General features: G+C 43.0%; 2 protein-coding genes across 2 annotated transcripts in view; both read right to left on the reverse strand.

Annotated features, from left to right (window-relative positions):
- The window catches only part of SPRED2 (sprouty related EVH1 domain containing 2), a 68,253-nt gene that overhangs the window by 29,690 nt on the left and 10,612 nt on the right, over nt 1-27,951 (reverse strand). The window contains exon 2 of the mRNA XM_072140406.1: nt 3,647-3,821. Coding sequence (XP_071996507.1) covers nt 3,647-3,821 — 175 coding nt within the window. The remainder of the gene's footprint in view (nt 1-3,646; nt 3,822-27,951) is intronic.
- On the reverse strand, nt 24,051-25,743 carry LOC140121142 (uncharacterized). Its single transcript, XM_072140405.1, has 2 exons — nt 24,626-25,743; nt 24,051-24,171 (listed from the first exon to the last, which is right to left on the reverse strand). Exons 1-2 carry the CDS (start codon nt 25,696-25,698, stop codon nt 24,075-24,077), a joined length of 1,170 nt encoding a protein of 389 aa, XP_071996506.1. The 5' UTR covers nt 25,699-25,743; the 3' UTR covers nt 24,051-24,074.

Here is a 27,951-nt window from a genome sequence, read left to right on the forward strand (position 1 = left end):
TATCTTGCTTCGCGTTTTGGTCTGGAACTCGGACCTTCATCAGACTATAAATTGCCTGATGAAGGTCCGAGTTCTGGACCGAAACGCGTCGCAAGATATTTTTAACATTAAAGTCCGATAATATCACCATGTATCGGGAGTCAGGAGTATCCTTATGAGCGCTTACCCCACGTGAACGTGGAGCATCAGTTGGAGTTTGGCGTTGAAACACCTTCCCTCAGGAACCCTGGAACACGAAGGATGGGACGTTATTTGAGATGAGCTGCCGGATACGTGCGACTAAAGTCTTTTATGCGGACATATTTACCATACCAGGTGAGAGTCCTACTGGACAAAAAAAAAAAAATCTTAAATTTCAGTATTATCGTGTAATGCCCTAGGAGCGTGCTCCTTTGGTCTCTCTTCTACTACTGCGGTGGGAGATTGCATCTCTTGAGCATCTTCCACTTTGCTCCCAGGCTTTTGCATAGTCTATTTATAGATATTAATTTATAGAAGAAAGAAAGAAACCCTGTAAAATGTACAATGAATAGTCAAACTACCTGACAACGCTCCATCTCTCTAGAACTGAGGAACAGCATTTTATAGCAAGCGACAAGAAAAAGAAAGCGCAAGAAACAAACACTTAGAAGGACAAGGAATGGCCAAAGGCAAGAAAAATACTTGCTTAAGCTATAGGTTAGGTTACTAAATAAAGGATATTATAGGTGGGGTGTGTCAAGCCAAAAATCACTCGCCCTTAGGGTTCAACAGGAGCCCACACCTAGGGTGTGTATAATATGCTGATTACCCTAAGACACAAGCAGAATCCTGCTGGCGGAATAGACTTTACTCCTTGTACTCAGTAACTTTACTATTATACTGCATGCACAATCTGATCCGACAACGCTGGTTGTGCGCGTACGTTGAACGGCTAAGTGCGTAATGCATTAATTATGGCATAACCCGAAGGACAGGACGAATGTATAGAAGGAGAATAAAAGCTTAGAGGTAAAAGTGTGGAGGATCTCAACCTGTTCTATGACATTTTAGTTGTGTTAAGTCATTTCCAGGGCTCTAACTGCTGGTAGCTTTAGGTCAACTCTCCCTAGGCAGCCTAGGCAAACTAAAGACTATCCACTCAGAGACGCTGGAGGAGATCTATCAATCTGTCAACGCCAGAAAACTGGAGTCATTTGCACCTGAAATTCCGTGCGCCACATTTACTGAATGTTTTAGATCAATTTTAGGCTGTGTGTCCTCGCCAGAAATAACCTGTGCGCTAGAAAATACAATATTGTGGATCCTCCTGCCTTTTACCTCCCCAAGTCAGATTTTCCCAAAATGGCTGCAAATGGAGGGTCATGTGATCTTTGTCTTGAGCAATCTCCCTGCCATTGTTCGTGGACAGATAGAGATCACATGACCCTCGATCTGCAGGCATTTTATGGTCAGGAATGTCTGCCTGATGAGATAAAACACAGGAGGATTCACTTTACATATAAAAAAGTGGAGCAGAACTTTTAATATATGTTTATTAGTAAATTAACTAATACCTAAAATTATTTAAATTACCACAAATTACAAAAAACATGAGGTAAAGTGGTCATCCCATTTTAGGACAGACAGTTCTGGCATATTTTTCCGATAACAAGGTTGAAATGGACTACACTTTCTCCTAACGGTTCTCTACAACCAACACTTCATACACATTTTAATCACGTTACCATATCCCCAATAATTACTGTATTTTTAGAGGACCATCACATCTCAAAAGGTAAAACAATGGGATACAGAACAATAGAAAGGTATGAATGGACCCAATTCAATGAACAAGTTATTCAGGGTGACCTACTAGTATTATCTTAGAAACGGCATAATCCCCGATGCATTCCTGTGTAAAGTGTGAACAAGCCGCTCTTGTTTAGCAGGCCTGGTGTTACCTGCTGGGAGCCACGCATTGTACAGGCATGTTCACATGGGGTAGATTTGCTGTGGAAAAAATTGTAGCAAACAAAAGTGCAATTCTAAACTACTTCATTCACACATGGACTAAATCCACACAGCTCTGAGGGCTTGCAGAGGCATGCTCGAATCTGCTGTAAAAAGGTGGCAGACCTCTCCATAACAAAGGGTACGGTGCGAGGCCGATATGGATTCTATATGGCCTTGAATAGAATCATTTTCACAGAAGATAACTTGATAATTAGATCTTAAGACAATTTACTCTAAGGTCTCCTGCGTACATGGTGAGCTCTTGGACCGCAAATAACTGACCCGTTGTTTGCGGTTTGGGTCACATCGGAGTTTGCCCGAGCTGCAAACTCCAGCAAGAGGAGGACCTGGTTTGCAATTTGTGGCTCACACACGGGCCGTGGAAACCACAGCCATGTGTATGTGCCCATAGAACTCAATCAGTATGTATGCTCGCCGTTAAAACAATGGCTAGAACGTCCAAAAATAAGGTTAGGTACATGGGGGCTTTAGCATACGAAGTTGACCTCTCCAGGGGATTGGCAAGAGATAGACAAAAAAAAGAATAGAAGAATAGGGGGAAGCAGAAAAAGAGAAGGACAGGGGAAAAATAAGGGAAAGCAGAAAAAGATGAGAAGGGAAAAACGGATATAAAACTTGAGAGAAGAACAAAGAAGGAAAACGTGTGAAGGACAGCGTGAAAATTTAGGTACACCCATGTAAGACATGGTTTCTGAAAGACTTTGATAGAGTCAGAAAATGTGGTTTACCTGAACCAAAACAGGCTGTACTCCACTAAATACAGCACAATTGTTTAGCAAAGCCAAATTTGGGATGGTAAATCTGACTATTGGTGAAAGTCAGTGTTCCCCAACCGCGTAGTGGCCTCATGCTGGATCGGGATTGTTTAGTCATAGGACAGAATGAGCATGAGACAGGAAAGGCTGCTGAAAACGTGTTGGTACTTGGGCACAGGGAAGAAGCTCCTCACATGTCCCACTGACCACAGCTCCTACAACCATAATGAGTGGTGTGAGGAGCAGAAGGTCCATGGTCAAGCACGTCCACCACATCTTATGTCAGCGACTGGTCTTGCCTTATTCTCCTCCTGTACTGCCCCTCTAACCGAGAAAACCAACATGTACTCCATTGGTCCTTTGCCAAATGTAGGTTGGGGACTACTGTCTTAAGGTAAATAATGACTAGATGGACTTGTGCAGGCATCAGGCAAGGACGGTTTTGATGCGGGGTCTGCACTAGAAACAGCAGAGCTACTGCCCATGTCAGGGGGAAGTGGCCCCTAGTTTAATCTCAGAGTCTTGGCCAGCTCCAACCAGAATGTTGTAATTTGATGGCTTATGTCCTCCTGGATGTTTTACTCAACACAGCGTTTTATTTTACCTTCTGTGCCTTTTAACCGTATACTTCTATTATCATGCACAATAGAGAGTTATGAAACAGCTCTGCTATGCTCCCTGAACAGGATACAACTGTAGCCAGAGAGCAGCTTTGTGCCAAAAATCTATAACTATGTTTGATTTGGACACAGAAGGAAACTATGGAAGGAGGAACAAAAAGCACAAAAAAAACCCCTCTGTTTATGGTGAAAGCAGCAGTCGTACATATAAAATCCATCTAAAAGAGGGCTACGCCACCACTTAAAAGTAGGAAAAAAAGAAAAAGTTTCCATTACCAGTTTATCTTTTATTCGTTCTCCATGAATAAGAAAGTCACTTCTTCCGGTGCCCTCTGGGTACACTTTTGAGACTCCAACCCGACTGATTCCGCCGCCTTCATGTGGTAACCAACCCCCGCTGGAGTCATCTCTGCTCATAACCACAGCCTTCACACGCACTATGTAGTTGTCACTAGAAAAGAAAAAAAAAAAATCATATTATAAGAATTTCTTTGGCCTAGTCATTTTCACACAAAAATGTATACCCTCGTTCATAGAAATAAGCCATACAATTTAGACAACAGGGAGGTTCCCCCGTCACAGTCACCACAACGTCATTCTATCCAACTTTGGATTTACTACTTTATCAGCAATCTCCACCAGCGAGATATTTGTATGGTTCACCGGTTTAGTGAATAGGTCAGTGTTGAGACCTCCGTGTATGTGCAAATGCAACCTCAGTGTTTGCTAAAAAGGACACCCAAAAAATAAAAGTTATACAAATCACTCGCCATTACAATCGCGCGCCCCCTCCCTCCCGACCGGGGGCAAAGAGTTGCTGCCTTTAATTTTTTTTATGACGTTTAGGGGCAAATGAGTTTTACTGTTTTTTTTTTACCTCCTTTATTTCAGAAGCTTTTTTTAGGGATTTTTTTCCTACCCTCTTACGATGCCTAAGATTTCCATAGGAGTCAGTGTCACTTTGACGATCATGTTGAACAGGGTCATCTCCAGGTTCTAGTAGGCCCCTGGGCAACAGAGCTTCAGGCCCCTTTGCAGTCAACTCACATGGCAGAATTAAAAATTCAGAAACTAAAACAAACAGTCTCCTGTTCCCTAAAATATTCAACAAGTTTATCATACCAAACAGCCCCCTAAAGGTTATTTTATATACAGCCCCTCATGGTTATTTTAGATAAGCCACACCATATGGATTCATTAGATACAGCCACCCTTATGGATGTGGGCCCCCCTCCAGCTGCTATGGGCCTCGGCACTCGCCCAGGAATGCCCAGTGCTAGCGCCAGCCCTGGTGTTGAAAATTAAAGCAATCAGCAGTAAAAATTTACAAAATAAAGAGAAAATAAATGGTGGAAGAAAGTGGAAGAAGAAACATATCTGCATTCTTCCCAGAATACCCCAATCGAGCGTCACAGTCTTTGACCCCCCTCGCAAGGCAAAGTCTCCGAGAGGAAACTCTTACTTGCTGGTTTGTTGATCGATTTTAGGAACTCTTTATTAAAAGTTATGTTTTATGAATTTTGAAGCACCATTTGGATTTTGTCTCTTGCATCTAGTAGGTGCTGACGGGGCTGGGGGTCTACTCTACCCTGCCCTCCTTTTTTGTACTTTTTGAATAAGGTCCCTGATCCGACCTCACAAGGCAGATTTCTGATACAAATCCATGAAAAAAAACAAAACAAAAAGTAACATGATAGAGGTTAGATTTTATCTTGTGTTCAGTAAAGGAGTCCAAAAAATCCCCTACAATTCAGGAATCAGGACAATGAAGTGTGAGTTGTACTGGTCAAGCAAAATATAGATTAAGTATTGAAAGGGAATATCTCAAGGTTTTTTTTTCTGGTGGTTTTGGGGGAAATTTTCTTTACATGGATATACTTCTTCCAAAACACAGATATACAAAAAAAAAAATCATTGTGATCAGTGACCAAAATAAAAAAAAAGAGTAAGAATAGGAAAAGGTCTAGTTAAGAAAAAGCCTGTGAATTTTATTTTTTAATGGCCTATAGTCACCCGCCAGTGTTTGCCGCTATATTTTCATACCCTGTACATACAAATTGAGCTTTTTTTTTTCTTTGTACACAACAGGGAGGCTCCCCCATTGAGGCCGGCAGGAAATTAAGGATTACAGATACCAAAAGTGTTTTTGTAAAAGCAGCTGCTCGACAACATTGCCCAAGGCGTTCTTAGAAATGTCACCCTGCCCGAGAGCGCTAAAAAGCTGTAAGGAACATACAGAATGTATAATGAGAGCTAATGTGTGCAGCGCAGATCATGAAGCCTCCCATTACGGAAGTAAAACTGTGGGGGGGGGGGGGGGGGGGGCTGGTTCTTTCATCGCTCCACTCACCACCAAAACAAGAATACAAAATGCTCCGCTTCAATAGACGGTTCTCTTCCACATTCTGTAAACAGCTACAAAAGGGAGAGCAAAATGTAACCCATTCAATAGAGCAAACCCAGCCTGACCCAGGAAACAAACTTCTGCCGCCATGTAATACTGTCTGCAGACTTTTATTACGCCGATTTTTTTTTTTTTTTTTACACAATGGCCATTAGATCTCAAAGTTACAATCGTGAACAATAATTCTCCAAAGTTGGGATGACAGATTGATAGTAAAAGGAACCAAAAATATCCATCATGATAAACCAGGGACACTTCCTCATAGATCAGGCACCTGGACTGTAGTAATCATATTTATTATCCACGTCCTCCTTTCTAATTGTAGAATTATGCTAATGAGCCCAAGCGAGTACCCTAGCCCCTCTGTGATCTGGCTTTACAGACTGTTACACTGTTTCACCCCCCCCCTTCTTCATCAGCTCTTATGCAGTGAGCAGTATGCAACATTACATAGTGTTCCCATTAAACAAATCACTGGTCAGTTTTGGACACCAGTACAGGGATCTTTCTCTCCAAAGCCTGTGGCCAGGACACCTAGAGGAGAGGCAGTTCTACCATCACCATAGACCGGGTGCATCCTCTACACCTAGAGGAGAGGTGGTTCTACCATCACCATAGACCGGGTGCATCCTCTACACCTAGAGGAGAGGTGGTTCTACCATCACCATAGACCGGGTGCATCCTCTACACCTAGAGGAGAGGTGGTTCTACCATCACCATAGACAGGGGGCATCCTCTACACCTAGAGGAGAGGTGGTTCTACCATCACCATAGACAGGGGCATCCTCTACACCTAGAGGAGAGGTGGTTCTTCCATCACCATAGACAGGGGGCATCCTCTACACCTACAGGAGAGGCGGTTCTACCATCACCATACACAGGGACATCCTCTACACCTAGAGGAGAGGTGGTTCTACCATCACCATAGACCGGGTGCATCCTCTACACCTAGAGGAGAGGTGGTTCTATCATCACCATAGGCAGGGGCATCCTCTACACCTAGAGGAGAGGTGGTTCTACCATCACCATAGACAGGGGCATCCTCTACACCTAGAGGAGAGGTGGTTCTTCCATCACCATAGACAGGGGGCATCCTCTACACCTAGAGGAGAGGAGGTTCTATCATCACCACAGACAGGGGCATCCTCTACACCTAGAGAAGAGGAGGTTCTACCATCACCATAGACAGGGGGCATCCTCTACACCTAGAGGAGAGGTGGTTCTACCATCACCATAGACAGGGGCATCCTCTACACCTAGAGGAGAGGTGGTTCTTCCATCACCATAGACAGGGGCATCCTCTACACCTAGAGGAGAGGTGGTTCTTCCATCACCATAGACAGGGGGCATCCTCTACACCTAGAGGAGAGGTGGTTCTTCCATCACCATAGACAGGGGGAATCCTCTACACCTAGAGGAGAGGTGATTCTACCATCACCATAGACAGGGGGCGTCCTCTACAGCTAGAGGAGAGGTGGCTCTACCATCACCATAGACAGGGGACATCCTCTACACCTAGAGGAGAGGAGGTTCTACCATCACCATAGACAGGGGGGATCCTCTACACCTAGAGGAGAGGTGGCTCTACCATCACCATAGACAGGGGGCATCCTCTACACCTAGAGGAGAGGTGGCTCTACCATCACCATAGACAGGGGGAATCCTCTACACCTAGAGGAGAGGAGGTTCTACCATCACCATAGACAGGGGGCATCCTCTACACCTAGAGGAGAGGTGGTTATACCATCACCATAGACAGGGGACACCCTCTACACCTAGAGGAGAGGTGGTTCTTCCATCACCATAGACAGGGGGCATCCTCTACACCTAGAGGAGAGGAGGTTCTATCATCACCATAGACAGGGGGCATCCTCTACACCTAGAGAAGAGGTGGTTCTACCATCACCATAGACAGGGGGCATCCTCTACACCTAGAGGAGAGGAGGTTCTATCATCACCATAGACAGGGGGCATCCTCTACACCTAGAGAAGAGGTGGTTCTACCATCACCATAGACAGGGGGCATCCTCTACACCTAGAGGAGAGGAGGTTCTACCATCACCATAGACAGGGGGCATCCTCTACACCTAGAGGAGAGGTGGTTCTACCATCACCATAGACAGGGGCATCCTCTACACCTAGAGGAGAGGTGGTTCTTCCATCACCATAGACAGGGGGCATCCTCTACACCTAGAGGAGAGGTGGTTCTTCCATCACCATAGACAGGGGGAATCCTCTACACCTAGAGGAGAGGTGATTCTACCATCACCATAGACAGGGGGCATCCTCTACACCTAGAGGAGAGGAGGTTCTACCATCACCATAGACAGGGGGGATCCTCTACACCTAGAGGAGAGGTAGCTCTACCATCACCATAGACAGGGGGCATCCTCTACACCTAGAGGAGAGGTGGCTCTACCATCACCATAGACAGGGGGCATCCTCTACACCTAGAGGAGAGGTAGTTCTATCATCACCATAGACAGGGGGAATCCTCTACACCTAGAGAAGAGGTGGTTCTTCCATCACCATAGACAGGGGGCATCCTCTACACCTAGAGGAGAGGTGGTTCTTCCATCACCATAGACAGAAATTCTTTACTGTAAGAGCAGTGAGACTATGTAACTCTGCTGCAGGTAGGTAGTTATGGGAGAAACTTTGTACATGTTCAGGAGAGACCTGGATGTCTTCCTTGAGAATTGCACCTCTTACAAGAAGAAAATATATGGTACATTTTATAGGTGGAACTTTATGGACCAACCTTATATACGATAATACTATGCATGGAGTCCCATGCCTGAATCAGTCTCATTTCCGTAAAACGCAGCCAAAACACTGTCATAATTTTTTGTGAATAAGCCCTTAGAGCTAGGATATACATCATTAAATAGGTGCAAAAAGTGGTCCAACATGTGGCTCCAAAGAAAGATCTTGTATGATATGAAACATGAAGAACCCACCAGCAAGTAGCAAAAGCAGAACACTCCAGGTCGAGGTATCCCAGAAGGGCAGGGGTTAAAATAACCTGTCTAGAAGGATTAGCCAAATAGAAATAGCTACCTGTCAGGGCTGAAAGGCGAGACGTGTTTAGGCATTAAAAGTAGAAAGACCTCTTAAAGGTGCAGTGTTTACAGCTTACAAAGAAAGGTCAGGAAGTGTTTCGGTGGAGCACCAAGTAGTACATGCCACAGGAGGGGGACACTTGTACTCATCTGCTTCTTGGCCTGGAGACGGACACTTCCCAGGACTGAAAACTGCACCAGGTGTCCAAAAATACCTGCATGGCCACCAGGAGATCATCTTTGACCATCCTTTAGCATCTCTCCAAGCAACGGCTATTTTCTTCTTTACAAACATACCAAAGATTAAAAATGTCACTCTTGCCAGCACGTGTTGACAGGTTTAGATGCTGTGCACATTGGGGCTGTGCGTTTGGCGCTTTGATTCATAAATTCGATGAAGACTTGTGATCGATAGACCAAGTGAACAGGCACAGTGTACACTTTGACTAAAAGGAAATCTACCATCAAAATCCATCATGATAAACCAGGGTCACTTACTCAAAGATAAAGCACCATGACTGTAATCATGTTATATCTGTTATCCTTCCTTCTAAAATCAACCTTTACAATTATGCTAATGAACCAGGCGCACTGTATGGCGTGTTAATGAAGACCCTCGGGACTGTAGCTTCACAGGCTGTAATACTGTGTAGAAATACTCCCCTTCTCCCACTGTGTGCTGAAAGGTAGGCTGTGGGGGTGGGAGTAAAGTGCCGAAGGATACAGGGGGAGGACAAGACAGTGTAACAGCCTGTGAAGTTGCAGCATTGGGGGGCTTTTGCAACACCACACCACCACATAGCTCTCCAGTTCAGGGGCTCAGTAGCAATTTTAAAAGTTGATTTTAGAAGATAACAAATATAAGAAGATTACCATAGTCACGATGCCTGGTCCCTGGTTTATCAAGATGGAATTTAACAGGCTTTCCTTTAAAGTGGACTGTACATTGTTACCAAACACCTTCATAACACTAAAAACTTGTATGAATCTAAAGAAATACAAGTGCAGCCACTTTTTCCCCAAACCACTGAAAAATCCTTGACAGCTACCTGAAATACAGAAACCGGAGCCATCTTTGAAGGAAATCCACCACCAGGATGAAGGACTGTAAAGAGAGGATCTGCTCTTCTTTTAACTTCTTATGTTGTTTTTACAACATCAAAAAAAAAAAAAAGTTGAAAAATGATTCAAATGAGCCTCAGGGGCCACAGGTTCCGTAACTGCTAATTGAGCCTGGAGACCTCCATGCTTATTTGCATAATTTTGAAAGCCTTTTTTTTGTAAAAACAAGGGCATAAGCTAAAACAAGAGCGAATCCTGCTAGAGGGGGCACACACCGACATTTAAGTACGCTTGGTTTGCAATCCCTGATCCGGCGGCAGATTTCTTTTAAGGATGAAGCTACACAGTAACTTCTGACACGACACAGAGTTGATAAGGTCACATTGTTACATTGCAAATAATATTTGTGTTTACGTGGCAACATGAGACATAACATGACGCTGCTGAAATTTAGTTCCAGTTTGCAAGTCGCACATAGGTGTTTTTCGGGGTCTGTAATTATTTTTTTTTAATTGTTATTTAATTTGGATCTTATACAAGAACCTGAAGCAGAATAACAGCGGTCATTTTGTAGCCATTCCACTTGCAAAAGAAACCAGCCGAAGCACACAAATCTAGCGCTCCTGCAAAAGGTTGTCTGATGGCTCGCGCAGTATTCAGGTCCTTGCATGTCAAGCTGCACGAAATAGCTCGCTATAGAGATACAGCAATAAATCCTGAGGATTAGAAGGATTACAATGATAATGGTGTTTTGAAAAGTGAATACAAAAGACCCAAAAGCCATAAAAAATGGCAGTGGTGGGAGGGGCACGGAATATACATAACATTCCGGAATGTATACAGTACACAACCAGTAATAGCCACATAGAAGCGACCGTAGTGCCTTTATATTGAATACACAGTAGGAGACGTGAATTGTAACAGCCATCATAAAACATGTCTTTGAGAATATAGCTTCCTTCCTCAGCGCAATTCTACATCCTCAAGCAACAAAGAGTGCCATGTGGATGATTCATCACCACCCTGGATTATAGGCTCCTTCTGTAATTCATTAAGATGCGATGTAGATACATAGACCCTGTCGCCGCATGTAAGAATGACCACAAAGCTTACAAAAGACAACACAAAACAGCCACATCCTTATATCAAAGGGCTATTGTGTGTGAACAGATCTATGGAGAATATACTTCCCTTATAGGAGACCAACCCAAATCTACCCTGCGTTACCACATGTTGCTCGTTCTAAAGTTGGAACGCTCGATGCATTGAGTTTACGCTACATTTTCGGATTCCAAACGGTTTGATGCAAAGGGTTTACAATTTCATCAAGGATTATCTCATCGTCAGAGAACCAGTCGTAGAACCAGTCGTAGGCGTATCGCTCAAGACTTGCAGTGATTATACATATGATCAAGACACTGCAAACCCTGACACTAAGGAAACCTACTGACCGAGCAACATACACAGACCTGCACCTGCCCTTTAGTTGACTTCAGATGGTTCACCTTATCCCGACTTTACTCCAACAATAATAAATCAAAAAAAGTTGATCGGTGATCACTGACCCAAAAGCCTCATCACTCAAGTGTCCACTTCAATTAAATGTTTCTGATCCTGCTTCTCCATTGATAGCAAATCTGGATCTCCCCTTCCATAGGAATGGATATACACTACTCAAAAAAGAATAAACGGAATACTGAAATACTACATGATATCAATGAATGAAACATCTCAGTTGCAATTTTTTATTCATTACGTAGTGGAAGGCATTGAGAACAACAAAACATAAAAATTATCACAGAAAATCAAAATGAATACCCATGGAGGTTTGGATTTGGAAGGATACTCAAAACTGAAGTGGAAAATCAAATATCAGGCTGATCTAACTTCATTAGAAATGCCCTAAGACAAGGAAATGAGGCTCAGTACTGTTTGTAGCCTCCACATGCCTGTATGACCTCCCTACAACACCTGGGCATGCTTCTGATGAGGCTCAGTAATGTGTGTGGCCTCCACGTGCCTGTATGACCTCCCTACACACCTCAGCATGCTCCTGATGAGTCACAGTATTGTGTGTGGCCTCCACGTGCCTGTATGACCTCCCTATAAAGCCTCAGCATGCTCCTGATGAGTCTCAGTAATGTGTGTGGCCTCCACGTGCCTGTATGACCTCCCTACAACACCTGGGCATGCTTCTGAAGAGGCTCAGTATTGTGTGTGGCCTCCACGTGCCTGTATGACCTCCCTACACACCTGGGCATGCTTCTGATGAGGCTCAGTATTGTGTGTGGCCTCCACGTGCCTGTATGACCTCCCTACAACACCTGGGAATGCTTCTGATGAAGAAGCGGATATATTCTCCTGATGGATCTTCTCCCAGACCTGAATTAAAGCATCAGTCAACTTCTGTAGAGTCTGTGGTGCAAAGTGGCATTGGTTGACAGAACAAGGTATGAGGTCCCATATGTGCTCAACCGTATTCAAGTCTGGGGAACAGGTAGGGAACATAGCATGAATGCCATCACTATGAAGAAACTGCTGTCAACTACAGCCACACAATGCCTGGAATTGTTTGCATTAGAAGGAACCCAAGGCCCAAATGGTCTCACAATGGGTCTAAGGATTTCATCCCAGTACCAAATGCAAGTCAGGGTACCTCTAATACATGGATATTAGTGGCCTGCTGAGAGTCATTTTGCAGGTCTCTGTGTAAGGAGGCAGAAGCAATGCCAGAGGACGAGGAAACGGTCCCGCTGCTGCGTTATTGCCCTCCAAAGGCCGTGGTATACTTGCCGGTCTCCTGAAATCTGCTTCATGCTCCGGACACTGTGTTGACCTACATAGCTAAACTTCTTGCCTCAGCTTGCATTGAGGTGCCACCCCGGGTGAGCTGCACTACCTGAGCAACTGCAGTGGGTTGTAGACTCCACCTCATGCTACCTCTACAGGTGATAAGAATGACAAAAAAGTGACCAAAACAGCCAGAAAGGATGAGAACAGATAAAATGGTCTGTGGTCCTCACTTACAGAACCAATTTTCTATAGGGGTTGCCTTGCTAAGGGCCTATGATTTCTACCTGTTATATGTTCCATTTGCACAACTGTTGTTGATTCGTAACTGGACCAAGTTAATTTCACAGAAGTGTCATGGACTTGAAATTGCTTCGTGTTTAAGAGTTGCCTTAGGCAACACAAAGTTGCACCAATACAATATACATATAGACATTTCAAGTAAAAAATAACAAATTCACAATTTCGAACAAAAACCGGTGGCATCTCCCATTAATGTTTTGTATGCGTTACTACTGAGCAGGTTCCCTCTCAGATTTTTGCCCCTGGCAGGTTTGTTAATGTTTTCAATGTTTTGGTTGCGTTAACAGTAGGAAAGTGCTTAGCAACATGGAGACCATAGCCAGGGCAACCGGTTTTCTTAAGTGAGGAGTTACTTGTTGGTCTACAACAACTGGTCTGGTGTTTGGCTGCAGATTTAGGCCTTATCGGATGTAAACAACATTCTTGCACACGACTAAAACCATATGGACCATAAATTCCTGGTCAACTTTTATAAACAATTCTGTTGTATCTGTCCAGGATGATCCAGGATGTTGAAGGCCTATTTGATGGAACTGAGAGAAAGTGGGGACCAGCAGGGATGACCTTTTTTTGTAAAAATTCCACCAAATACTCCATGGCTTACATCACATATTTACAGAAGATCATCTTTCCTCTTTGTCAAGTGTGGTGGCGGTGGTGCATATCCGGGCGACAAGCTTGTTTACCTCAACACAATACAACAAAGCAGTCATCAAAACGGCACAAAAACAGGCGTAATATGATGTGCGGTGTTATCTGGACGACATAGCACCATGGAATGTCTCAGCCGCAGGTTCAAGAGGAGATATTTAAAGAACAACATTGTCCGGAAACATTTCTCATGTCCTTATTGTCTACAAAAAAAAAAAGCAGCAATACTGACAAAAATACGTAATGTAGAGGAAATAGGCAAGCTACGAAAACAGGAAGAGCTGGAAGCTTATTTTTATCATTTTTGGGTGGGTTAGAAATGAAACATTGGGAAGGCTTCACCCTAATGGTCTGCATGCTAGAAAGCATGGCCTCAAAGCCTACACGACACCCCACCGCATACAGGAGACCAACAGTCACACTATTTGTATAATATCCTATGGGGAAGCAAATTATGGGCAATGTTACCAACCCACAATTTTTTTGCTGCCAAAACCAAAATATTTCACCCAACCGATCACAAGTTTTTTTTCTCCCCAGGCGGTATTATTTCCCAGGGAAACTGTGTAGGTAAAGCGCAGCCTACTACACTATTCCACAAGGTTGAACAATAAAGTTATATAACGATTAATGTATCATATATATATAAATAATGTATACCAACCAGAAAGGGGGCAATATGGTCACACCCCGATCCGACACTACAAACGTATAATAAAAATTTTAATACCATTGATCAACATTATGCAGAATGAGGTTGGTAATTTAAAGAGAACATGTCTGGGTAATTTGGGTCACTAAACCACCAACAGGTCCTTATGGAAAAGTGGTTTAGTGTCCCAATTCCTCCTAAGTGATTTTTAAGCCATCAGTTAATAAATAAAACAACTTTATACTCACTTCGTCCCTTGTTCCCTTCATCGCAGCAATTGAAGCCAGCGTAGTACACCCCGGCTTCACTGCGCAAGCACCGAAAGTACTCGGGGCACCGTCCTCTTTTATGTCTACTTCCTGCATCGTGAGAAGAGGCGCCCGAGCATGTCGTATAGTTAATTTTTTTAAAAAAAATTTCACCACTTCCAGCCCTCAAAAAGATCAATTTCGGGACCCTAATCCACAGTTCAATAAGCACCTGTAGTTGGTTTAGAGACCCAATCGACATGACAGATCCTTTTACAGGCAAACTTCTATATGGACAATAGAGCAATTTTGCCCTAGTACATACAGCGAACCTACACTATAAACACATTTAACATTTACCAAAAATTTTAATACCATTGATCAATGCTATGCAGAACAAGGTCTCCAGATGAATCTGTTCGGTTCAGGAAGTGGTGACCGTATTCTACTAGCAAACAATGCCGCAGGAAAGGGATGCCAACCATCACAGATATATATGATGTAAGGAGTCCCTGCATACTCAGAACAGCAGATTTTTAATGTGTCAATTGTTACAAAAACCACCAGTTGACCCCTCACTAAATAATGGCACCTCATGGTGCAGAAGACACAAGATAAAAAGCAAAAGTTGGTGGCGAGACAGATAAAGAAATGCTTGGGATGAAGTATCAGATTGCAACAGTGGCAGGACACGAAACGCTGAAGCGACAACTTCACCAGGACAAACACGTTGCCGAACTCATCAACTAAATGCCCTACAGTCTTCAAGCTTCTTTTTTTGGAAACCTAATAGAAGCACACCCTGGTCCTAGCCTACAAATACCAATGTTCTTATAGTAAATACACAATATATATATTTTTTTAAAAATACAACGTTTTTAAAAGAACGTCAATGTTTTGATGCTTTTCTATGCACTTTTAGGAGTCAAATCCAGAAAAGTATTTACATCATGAATTTGGCTACAAAAACTCAAGTGGAGTTTTTAGCTTGAAGTCAAAAAAAGAAGAATCGGCGTCTATGCGATAACATCCCATTTTGCATGTGAAGTAACTGAAGCTTTTATTCCAGAGACGCCGAACTTCATCTGCTCTCAAGGTTGTATCCCATATGCAATAATAATCATACTGCCCCTACATTTCCTCACTTCAAAGACATATCTGTAGGGGGTTTTTAATCAAAAACACACACACACTGGTTTCCTGAACCAAAACTATTTTCCGTTTAAGAATGAAGACAAAAAAAATAAAAAATATTAAAATAAGAAAAAAAGTTGTGATTTATTAGTTACAGAATTTCATAAAAAACAGACAATGCTGCCATATTTAGAGCTTTACAAAAAATACAAGACCCTAGGGCAGTGATGGCGAACCTATGGCACGGGTGCCAGAGGTGGCACTCAGAGCCCTTTCTGTGGGCACCCAGGCCTTCACCACAAGACAGAGTTCACCAGACAGGACTTGGATCTTCCTGCAGTTCCAGACAACTTGAGATGCTGCTCCCAATGCTCTTTTAAGGTGACACATTCTTAAGTGATTGGAACTGCAGGAAGAGTAAGAAGGTGTAAACAGGGCCAGATTATCTTTTGAGGTCCCTTGCTGGCCCCATGATTCTTCCAGTACATAGAGACCCTGGAGAGAAGCTACGATGATGTCTGAATTAACCCTCCTTCTTCCAACTATATTGGTGTATCGGGGGGGGGGGGGGGGGGCTGAAACAATTGAATGTTGTGGATGAACGGGGAGCAATAAGTTACTGTTTAAATTGTCATGTTGGCACTTGATGGTAAATAATAGGGTTTTGGTTTTAGGGCTTGGGCACCCGGTCTCTAAAAGGTTTGCCATCACTGCCCTAGGGGAACAGAGCAAAAAAAAAAAAAAAAAAAAAATTTAGCTACAATAAGTCCCATCATACTGATCGATGAATCGTTTTACCCAAGATCTGTAAACCAGGACAATTTCAGGGTGTACATTTTTAGGTTTAGTGGAGAAATTGTTAAAAATTGTATTTACTCTAGTGAAGTTTTTGCTCTGAAATCTGGATACAGTATCCGCTCCATGTGAACATGACCTAAATGGTAACAGGAAGAGATTGCTTATCGCTAGGTCAAGGTCGGACCCTCACCAATCCTGAGGATGATGGATCAAAGAAGACAAAGTTTAGGTCAGTTGACAAATATATCCCCTTCCAAGTTCTTTACACAATATTGCAAAACTAAAACGTGCTAAATTTTGTATCCTTCTCCATCTGGTAAATTCGGAAGAGAAACCATACACCAGCGAAAGCCATTCTCCCATGGAAAATGTTTCCCATCAAGAACTACTTTACGTTTTCCTATTCCAACACCAAATATACCATTTAAAGCTCAGTCAACGTAATGTAGAACATTTTTGATTACATAACCAATAGCAGAATTTGGATTTTGGTAGATATTAGCAATTTCCGCACGCGACTGAAAACTTGTATGTACAGGCGCTAAGTGGGAACTGAAAATACACGTGGGGTTTTTTTCCTACCCCTGAAATAATTTTGTGCAGGGATTGTAAAACAGCAAGTAAAATTTTGACTTCCCTATAGGTTATTGCTGCAAAATAGGTAGCAAAGACACAGCAATCAATACAGACTAGACTCTCACCATTAGAAGAAACTAAATAGATGTATATATTATTAGGAACATATAATGAATATGATTCTGTCTGAGCGCGCAGAGAATTCTTGCAATGTCAGGCTTACAGAAGATCTAATTTAGCCTCCCCATATAACTGCACCAAACCCGGGGATATCTGCAGATGCCCTGAGAAGACCTCACATAATGCCAGGTCTATACATCATGTCTGATGGAGCATGACAAGAACGCCTTTCAAATTAAATAAATCCCTGAAAAAAAAAAATCACCAAATTCCAATAATTAATCTTAATTCTGTCAAAAGTTTGTTTTTCACTGCAGTAAATTGGTAATGACATACTATAGGAAGGCATGCAGTGACCGGAGGATTCTAGTTAAGACTAAGCGAATGATATACTTCAGGTTCTGTTCACACGTTCAGGATTTTACTGGTCTCGTTATATTTAATGCAGATCCATTCACAGCATCTTCACGATAAAACCCCTTAAAAGCAGAGTAAACACGCAATTTTAAAATGTGCGCCAGCATATGTAGGAAACCCGGCCTGGTGTAGATTTGCGCGATAGGAGCGTTTAAAATCACTAGACCGCCATCTTCGGCCCTACCTCTACCCCCTACATGGTGGAGGGAAAATAACTCCAAATGATTGCCATTATTTTGGGATTTCTACGCCAATAAACTGTCCACCATGATGTTATATCAGGCTGAACCCCCATGTGACATCTACAGGAGTTCAATGCAGATTGTTTCACAAATACCCCTTCACTTTATTACTGTGGGCAAATATCCTCGTTAATCCAATGCAAAAGGTAAGTTGAGACCGGCACTCCATACAAATAAAAATTATTAGTCTTTATTTAAATCCATTAAAAATGCAGATTACATGGCATTAACCATAAGACCTACACGTTTCGAACGTAGAAATAAAGTTCTTAGTTATGGTCTAGGTTAGACCATGACTAAGAACTTTATTTCTACGTTCGAAACGATAATAAATGCAGAATAGTACCAGACGTTTTCAAGTCAAATATCGCTCCATCTATTGGTCGGCTTAGTTTACCTCAGAAACGTGTCAAATTTTGGTGTAATTTAGACCACATCCCCTGTGCCAGACCTCACATAAAAATGTCTAAAATGCTGTAGACCACTTGTATTGAAAGTTTTAAATACATTCTTGGAACGAATTAGGACAAATTTCTGTCAAATATATTGTCAAATCTACCCTAATGGTTTTTTTGTTGTAAAAGTAACATATAACTTATATTTACCTCAAGTCAGCTCCTGCTCGTGTTGGTACCAAAACCCCTTAAATGTGAAATTCGCATAAATGTTCGCATCTAACGTAGGTGTAAAACTAAAAAATTTACAAGACAGCCGCACACAGGCACATTCATTTTTATGGGATCAGACACAAGGCCTTGTCTTATTGTGCGAGTTGCAAAACTCTCAACAGGTTCTATTCCTACCCGTGTTTGCAGCTTGGACCTTCCTATAGAACAGGACAAAGCACAAGGATGACCAGACTTCAGGATCTGTTTCCAGGTATCACAATGATGCCACAATTTAAGGAAAGGAGCAAGCTAGCCTTCCCGTTTTCTTTTTTTGGATCTGCAAAAACGGGCGATAAACGGATGACACAAAGTTTTACTGGGATGTGGATGAGACACCAATGGACACGTGGACCCATTTTTTTCGGCCTGAGAAAAGCCTAATAATATAACGCAGAGCCATTATGAAAGACACACCTCGAAAGGACAAAAGCAATAGTAAAAAAAAAAAAATCTATATTATCGTGAATAAAATATAGAACTACGGTATGTCGAAAAAAAACCCCTTCAAGTAAAAAAAAAAAACAAAAAAAAAAAAAAAACGTCCATGTAATTTGAGACAAAGCAAAAGCGAGTAACCTCCACCAGAGCACATTCCTCGGACTATTGTCGCCCTGCTTAACACAGCATCCTGGATTTCAGCAGTACAAAGTCTGTCAGGAAGCAATAAGGCTTATCTATCGATCACAAGATAATTATATGTGATCCCTAAAGGGAGGAAAAAACTTTCAGGAGAGAGAGAAAAAAAAATAGCTGGGTATTTTAAGTGATTTCATTTCCTGTGTTTTTCGTGTACCACGTTAATTATGGCGTCTGCAAGATTAGAACCAACCTCTGGCAGAAATTAAATACTCTGCAAAATGACAGAATTTTCTGTAAGTAGATGCAATTCTGCACAGATGTCGCTCGTGTAGAAAAACACAAACACTTGTTTACTAGGCAAAAAAAAAAAAACCTCAATAGTTCACAGAGGTTTTCCCTGGACAAGATTCAATGTTGTATTGTGCCAAAACACTGTAATCAGGCAACAAAAACTCCCCATCGGGCAAAATGTAAAACATTTTATTGCTCAAATATACATATTTATAATGTATAAAATGCATAATTCAATCACTAAGCAGGGCAAAATGTGCCATTCAAATATTTAGGATTAAAAAAACTGCACCAAAGAGTCAATTTCTGCAGCAGATTATTCCTTCAGAGTGTCTTTTGGAGTTGTTTCATCTGTCCGTGGACCCACTAAGCTGGTATTGTAATACACTGGTGATTTTCTACAAGCAGATCCAGAATGAAAGTCTGCGGAACAACTTACCGTAATTTATGTGGCGGAGCCATAAAGGGGTTTTAACTAATTAAGTTAGAAGAAGCAAGGTGCTGGGATCCCCATAACAAACCAGAGAACGGGGGTCCCATTTTCACTAATAGGTGGAGAGACAGGACAAGCAACAATTGAATGGAGCAGCAGGACATGTCTGGTCCTCCCTCTCCACCCATTTGTGAGAAGAACAGGACTGCCATTCTCATGATTGCTTGGGGGTTCCAGAAGTTGGACCCCCCACTGATCAGCTTTTATCCCCAATTCTATGTATAGAGTATACATTAAATAATAGATTTCACCCTCATTAATACTCAGATAATCTGTAAACATTCTAGATCCAATACCAAAGTAAATACTACATTTTAGGACTTTCTGTCTTGTGTATTTATGACATATCCAATTTGCACTAACCGCACCAACCCTCTTCTTCCCATGGCAGGGCGGAATGTGGAGTTTGTCATGCATGTGCGACCACTCTTTATTCGGGTATATGGGACCAAAAAGGAATTGTGACCATTCTCCTTATGTGAGGGCTGCAGTGACCAACAGAGGAACGGGCCGGCCTGTGGCAGGAACTGGAACAGGTGATAATGCAATTCAACACCAGTCAGGACCTGGCATAGATCTGCCTCACCGCTTCCCTGATATATCAGAAGCCGGAGCCTCTAGAGATATTCGGTAGGCGGGAGTTATCATCAGGCACGGTAACCCCACAACGTGACAAATCCCCCAATAACCTGTTATTTTCGGCACTCCCTTAGACCTAAACGGCTAGTGGCTAGTCTACATTCTGGCTGATCATGGGAAGAGGATCAGCGGATTCATACATGGCAGGAAAAATCCATATGGTACAAAGAGAGACAGCAGGGTGAGCCTACAGTCTTTTTAAACCCAACATGTGCGTATTATAGGAAAATCCTGAATGTGTGAACAGCCTCTTAATGTTTTTCAGACAAACACAGTCTGGAAATCCGGGAATTGGAATCTGATCCCTATAAAGATTAATTAGATGAGAATTCTGGACCTTGATTTACAATATGGGAGAAAAGTAAAGGAGATTTGTGGTATGCAGGTCCGTGAAGAAACTGATTTGTTGCCGTATTCCAAGCAAATGTATAAAACAGCAGGATGGAAACATCTTTTTTTGGCAAGGATTACAAGGATTCCAGACTGTGACTGTATAGTGGATGAGGACTGTAAGCAATTACTACTTGAAACCATGTCCTAAAACGCCACAGGCAGCCCCTTACCCCCCTGTAGTCTAATTATGCCCTGACCTGATTGTATATTATCAGGGATGAAGCTTTCCATCCGGTGGCCATTCAGATAATCTTAAACATCAGAAGCTTTGATGGTGCAAGATAGACAAAAGGTACAGAGGGCCCAGAGGCAGCATCCGGGTACAGGGTGTTAGGAGTATTCCGTGGGGACATTTGGGTACAGCATCCGACAACCATTAAATGTGCAGTCATGGCGCTCGCTGGTATCCCTTCCATGTGATAGAAGCAAACTCTGCGGCTGCTAAATCTAAAATATTCTGCATCATAGGAGACATTGCAGGAAATAACCGCAGCAGCGTTCAAAGCGAGGTCACTTCTAACCCCCGAACAAGCCTACCTAGCCATACCCCAAAAACATCAGCAAGTGTATAGGGACAGATATATAGTTTGCACACCCTCACTGGGAAACATACTAAACATATGGTGGACAGGAGGAAAGCCATCACAACCCAACCTGTGATTTGGCAAAGCTGGATGAGGGTTTTGCCACGTAAAAACTTTTGATATATAGATATATATATTGGAATTCCACTTGTGGACTCATTCTTATAACCAGCAGATTTTCATGCTGAATTTCTATACAGCAAATTTGCAGTGCAACAGAGAAGCATTGTAGTGTATGGGGCTGATGACAATCCCATACATACACAATGATAAAAACATTTCCAAAAGAAAAACCCCTCCAATGCACATTTTTTGCAATGCAAAGGTTGAGCGTCGCCCACAGGCTGCAGCCGAATTTGCGGAAGTATCCATACCAGAAACATACCAGAGCAGACTGTGGTTTGCTGAATGTCTGTAAATCCCCCAATCGAGTGCAGTTCCCCTTATAGAAATAAATGGGATGCCAAAATCTATATGCTGTATAAAAGATGAGATCGCCCAATATTACCCAATATGACAATCAATAATACTGAAATCCTTACATTACAAGTAAATATGGAAGGCCTCATAAAAGTGGACGTATCATAGATTCGCAATACGCCGCATATAATCTCCGTCGGCGCCATCGTGTACCTCGGTCAGCGTATTTATATGGAGAAAAAAAATTGCACATGTATATGTATGTACCTATATACATAAACGCACTCATACATATACACATATATAGTACCGACACACAGGGGCATTATACAAAGTTCCTTTATAGAGGAGGTAAGGCCAATTTGGGCAATAGGAATCCTGTTGGATAGGAAACATTTCCATCCTTCCGCGGGTAGGTTGACCCACAATTGTGACGTGTCTGTCCCTCCTTTGAAAATCCTAACTATCAAAAGATGTTCCAGTGGACCCCACTGATACGTGTGCCCTATAATTCAAGGAGTGCCATACTAGGGTATAATAATCCAACAGAGAAACAGCAACTGTGCCAGCGCCTTTATGGTTCCATTCAAACTGTGGGCAAGTGTCCTTGCCCTGCTGTGCACTTAGCACTCTGCAACAAACCGCGCCACGGCATTTACATCCAGTTCCAAGTTAAAAAATACTAAAATCAGATACTACAGCAGCAGCTCGGAGCATAGAGGAGGGTTGCGGTGAAGTTTATTGTAGAGAGCCAAGTGAAAAGCAGTGTGTGGATATATTCACAATGGTTGAAAAAAATAAAAGCCCTAGACCCAACATCCAGTGAATCGCGACATTGAGTTGTAACGTCCGTTGCAACTACTCCCAACCCGGAACATCAACGTATGAGCCAAACGCAACGTTGCTGGAACGAAAATCTGGAAACTTTAATTGTAACCGAATGGTCCTGCAATAGTCTGGAGTATTCGAGGACCAAGGATCATTCTTGTTTAAGGGTACAAAACAAAAAATTTGGATATTACAGTTCAGTGTACAAGGCTATTACACCCCTCCAGCCATGCACTACCCCCCTGATTAGGGCTACACGTTGATGAGGCCTACCAGCGGGGATACCTGTTATGTCATAATCGCAGTGCCCTGAGGTCTACACGGCGAGTATCATACCGCAGCATCAAGTCTTCCCGTGACAGTCATTGTACAATTACACGCTTCCACTGTAATTCTACAGCGAGCTACACAACTACAGGAGATTGTTTTTCCTATCTGCTACAACTTGAAGAAACTTGTCAGAAGGTGATAGTAGGTGTGGAAATCAGTGAAAAGAGGCCCGGGGGAGAGTAAACTGTGCAAACACATCTGAAAGCGAGGCTTCTGTATGGATCCAACCTGTAATTACGGAAGATCTAGACTGTTAGTATAAATAGCTGTGTGAGGACAGTGGGCTGCTATGAGCTTTTCACTATAAATAGGGGAAGCCGAGCAATAATTTCAAGCAAGTTAATACAGGTCAGCGGAGGAGGAAGGGCAGAATTCACTGCCGTGGTCATATGGAGCAGCGCTCCTCCAAAGGGGGAGCAAGAGCCTATAGTAGTTAGCAGTGCAATAAAGCGAGAATTAGACTCACCGGTAATTCGTTTTCCATCTAGTCCACCATGACGGCCCACCTGGAGGATTACCCCTTGACCTCTGCAGGGACAGGAAGAAGAGAGGTTAAATGTCCCTCCCCCTGCATCCCTCGCCAGTGTTCTACCAAATAATTACACCAATGGAAGGATGCAAGAGGTTTTATTAGCATGTTACTCCACATACAATAAAAAACCATATAATAACATTTGTAAGGGTTGGGAAAAAATTCCAGGCCGTCATGGTGGACTAGATGGAAAACGAATTACCGGTGAGTCTAATTCTCGCTTTCCATGACGTCCCCCATGACGGCCCACCTGGAGATATACCAGATAACAAAAGGAATTTTTTAGGGAGGGACTACTGTTTGCAGAACTTTTCTACCAAATGACAGGTCCTTGGTAGAATGTAAGTCCAGTCTGTAATGTTTCGCAAAGGTTGTGGAACTGGACCAGGTTGCGGCTTTACAGATTTGGTCCAGGGAAGCTCCTGCTCGCTCTGCCCAGGAAGTGGCTACTGCCCTGGTAGAATGGGCCTTAAGATTTGTAGGAGCTTCTAAGTTTTGGATAGAATAACAGTCCCGGATAGTCTGTCTAATCCAGCGGGCGATGGTGATCTTTGATGCTTTTCTTCCTCTGTTCTTGCCCTGGAACTGAAGAAACAAGTTTGAGTCTTTCCGCCAGTTATTAGTTGTTTCGAGATAGTGTAACACTATTCTTCTCACGTCTAAAGTATGCCATTTAGCTTCTCCCAAGGTTTTTGGTTTTTGGCAAAAGGAGGGGAGAATAATTTCCTGGCTACGATGGAAATCTGTAGTTACTTTGGGTAGGAAATTTGGATCAAGCATCAGGGATATTCTATCATCCGTAATTTTAAGGTAAGGTTCATTAATGGAGAGTGCCTGGATTTCTCCTAACCTTCTAGCAGTTGTTATAGCAACAAGAAAGGCAGTTTTAAGGGTGATATTTTTTATGTTAGCGTCCTCTAGAGGCTCGAAGGGCCCCTGTATAAGGCCATTCAGGACTATTGATAAGTCCCAGGGAGGAGTCCTGACAGGACATTTGGGACTTAGTCTAGAGGATGCTCTAAGGAATCGTCTTACCCACCTATGGTCAGCCAGAGAGACGTCAAAGAAAACGCTGAGGGCTGAGACTTGGACCTTTAGTGTGCTGGTCCTTAGGCCTTTGGTCAGTCCTGCTTGAAGAAACTCCAATATCTGCTGTATGTTAGGAGAAGACAGATTAGGAATTTCAGGATGGCAAAAGGATACAAATCTTTTCCAGATTTTGTGGTAGATCGCTGAAGTAACTGGCTTCCTACTTGCCTGTAATGTTGCAATGACTTCTTCTGAGAGACCTTTAGCTTTCAGCATTTGTTTCTCAGGATCCAGGCTGATAGATGGAGTGATTCTGGATTTGGATGATGAACGGACCCCTGGTATAGGAGATCCTTCCTTAGAGGGAGAATAACTGGTTCTTCCAGGGCCAAGTTCTTCAGTGCTGGAAACCAACTTCTTTTTGGCCAGAAGGGTACTATCAGGATAATTCTGAGATCTTCTTGTCTTATTTTTTGTACTGTTCTTGAGATCAGAGGAAGTGGAGGGAAGGCATAGGCCAGTCTTGAGTGCCAACTGTGGCAGAAGGCGTCTAGAAGATAGTCTGGGGTATTCTTCTGTAGGGAGAAGTAATGGTCTGCTTTTTTGTTTTCTCTGGTGGCAAATAGATCTATTTGTGGTACTCCCCATTTCTGGGTTAACTGGAAGAAGATTTCCTTGTTTAGGCACCACTCGTGGGGATCCAGAGTGTATCGGCTTAGGAAATCTGCCTCTTTGTTTTCTGACCCCTTTAGATGGGTTGCCGTCAGAGACAGAACATTTTCTTCCGCCCAGAGAAAGATCTTCCTTGATATTTTTTGGAGAGATGCTGATTGTGTGCCCCCCTGGCGTCTGAGATAGGCGACTGTGGTCGTGTTGTCCGATAATATTTTTAGGTTTTTTCCTTGTACTTGATCCGAGCAGGCCTTCAGGGTTTCCCAGACTGCCTTCAATTCTTTGTAATTTGATGATCTGCTTATCTCTGACTGGGACCACTGACCTTGAATCAGTTTCCCCGGAAGTTTCGCTCCCCAACCTGTCTTGCTTGCATCTGTTAGGATTGATGTAACTGGCCAATTGTTCCATTTTAGGCCCTTGGAGAGGTTTTCCACTGTCTTCCACCAATTTAGTGAACTTTTTACCCATAAGGGAATGTTGGTTTTTCTTTCCAGGTGGTTTAGATTTTTGTCCCAGGACGAGAGAATCCAAATTTGAAGATCTCTTGTGTGACTTTGAGCCCAGGGGACAGCAGCTATACAGGATGTAAGAAGGCCCAGGAGTTTCATAGCTTCCCGGATTGAGCACTTCTGTTTGGTTTGGAACAGAGATACCTGTAGGGTGAGATTTTTGATCTTCTCTTCTGGGAGAATTGAGTGTTGATGTACTGAGTCCAACAATATTCCCAGAAATTTTTGCTTGGTACTTGGCTGGAGGTTTGATTTTTCGAAATTTATAATCCAACCTAGGCTTTTTAGGATTGTCAATGTCATGTCTCTCTGGGATAACAAGGTTTCTTCTGAGCCTGAGATTAGGAGGAGATCGTCCAAGTAAGGAATCAGTAGTATGTTTCTTTGTCTCAGAACTGCTACCACCTCTGCCATAATTTTTGTGAATAGTCTGGGAGCTGAGGAGATCCCGAATGGTAGAGCTCTGAATTGGAAGTGTCTTACCTGGTTTTCCGGGGACCGGATGGCAAATCTCAGGAATTTTTGAGAGATGGGATGGATTGGGACGTGGTAATACGCGTCTTTTAAGTCTATGGTGCAAAGAGCTGCCCCTTTGGGGATCAATGGTGTTGTGGATTTTAGGGACTCCATCTTGAATCTTCTGTATTTGATATGGGTATTCAGACTCTTTAAGTTTATGATCATCCTGTAGGCTCCATTCGGTTTCTGAACCAAGAAGAGGGGGGAGTAGAACCCTTTCCTCTGATGGTGGGGAGGTACAGGAGAAATGAAATTTTTGAGTAATAGGGATTGAACCTCTTCCCACATGAGTAGAAGCATTTGTTGAGAAGATGTCTTTGTTGTCACAAATGTTTGAGGGGGAGGGGTATTCAATTCGATCTTGTAGCCATCGCGTATGACTTGTAGGATCCAGGCATTCTTTATGCTTTGCTTCCACTGAGAGGGGAAAAGAGCTAGTCTTCCCCCCACCCTGGCGTCATTGCTTTCTGGCAGGGTTGGGTTGGGTGTTCTGGAAGGAACTGTAACCTCTACCTCTACCTCCTTTGGTATAGCTCCATCTGCCTTGTTTTCCTTTCCCACGATAGGATGGAACTTTGTCGCGGGAATCACGAAAGGAATGCCTTTTCTGTCTAGGTTCTGGAAAGCCTTTTTTCCTATCTGCAGCTTTCTCCAGGATCGTATCCAGTTCCGGACCAAATAGGAATTCGCCGGAAAAGGGTATGCCACATAGGTTAGATTTAGAACGGAAGTCACCCGACCACTGCTTGAGCCAGAGGGCTCTGCGGGCAACGTTAGAGAGAGCTCCTTCTTTGGCGGAAAACCTGACGCATTCCCCTGAAGCATCTGCGATGAAGGTAGTTGCTAGTTTTAGCAGTGGCAAAGACTCCAGAAGCTTCTCTCTCGAGGTTCCGCCAATAATTTGGTTCTCTAACCCATTTAGCCAGCAGGTCATTGTCCTGGCGATAGATGTGGTTGCGACATTTGCCTTCAGATTTAGCATTGCCGATTCCCAGGTCTTTTTTAAGACGCTGTCAGATTTGCGATCCATGGGGTCTTTAAGTTGGGTCGCATCCTCAAAGGGGAGATCGGTCTTCTTAACCATCTTGGTAATCTGGATATCCACCTTTGGGATTGAATTCCAGTATTTTGACTTCTCCTCGTCGAATACGAGTCTGTTCCTGAAATCCCTGGTCACTGATAGCCGTTTCTCTGGATCTTTCCACTCTTCCCGGATAAGGTCTTCTAGTACATTATTAACTGGGAATACCCTCTTCTTTTTTGCTCTTAAGCAACCAAAGAGTTCGTCCTGTACAGACTTAATCTCCACAGGATCTTCAATGTTTAGTGTTTCTCGGACTGCCTTTAATAAGGTGTCCAAGTTGTCCATAGAAAAAAGGAATCTGGTGTCGTTTTTTTGTTCTTGGCTATCTAACTGTTCTTCCTCGCCTCCTTGGTAGGAACAGGAAGCCCTGTCTTGGTCTGAATCCATCTCCTCCGGATTTGGTTCAGAGGGTTTGAACCTTTTAGGAGGAATTCCTTCAGAAAAGAGGGATGCAACTGTGTTTTTTACTTCGGATTTGAACATGGATCTCATCTCGTCCATGAAGGACGCTTTTTCTTCCCGCATTATGCTGTCAAGGCAGTCTCTGCA

Source organism: Engystomops pustulosus, chromosome 3, assembly GCF_040894005.1.
Source record: "Engystomops pustulosus chromosome 3, aEngPut4.maternal, whole genome shotgun sequence".
In the NCBI taxonomy this organism is placed as follows: domain Eukaryota; kingdom Metazoa; phylum Chordata; class Amphibia; order Anura; family Leptodactylidae; genus Engystomops; species Engystomops pustulosus.

What these genes read in the sequence shown, in the direction of transcription:
- LOC140121142 (XM_072140405.1), bottom strand. Translation starts at nt 25,698, where the DNA reads ATGGAACAATTGGCCAGTTACATCAATCCTAACAGATGCAAGCAAGAC. An exon ending in GTCTCTCTGGCTGACCATAG is followed by an intron (nt 24,172 to 24,625) that starts GTGGGTAAGACG and finishes TTGTTTCTTCAG; the next exon opens with TTCCAGGGCAAGAACAGAGG.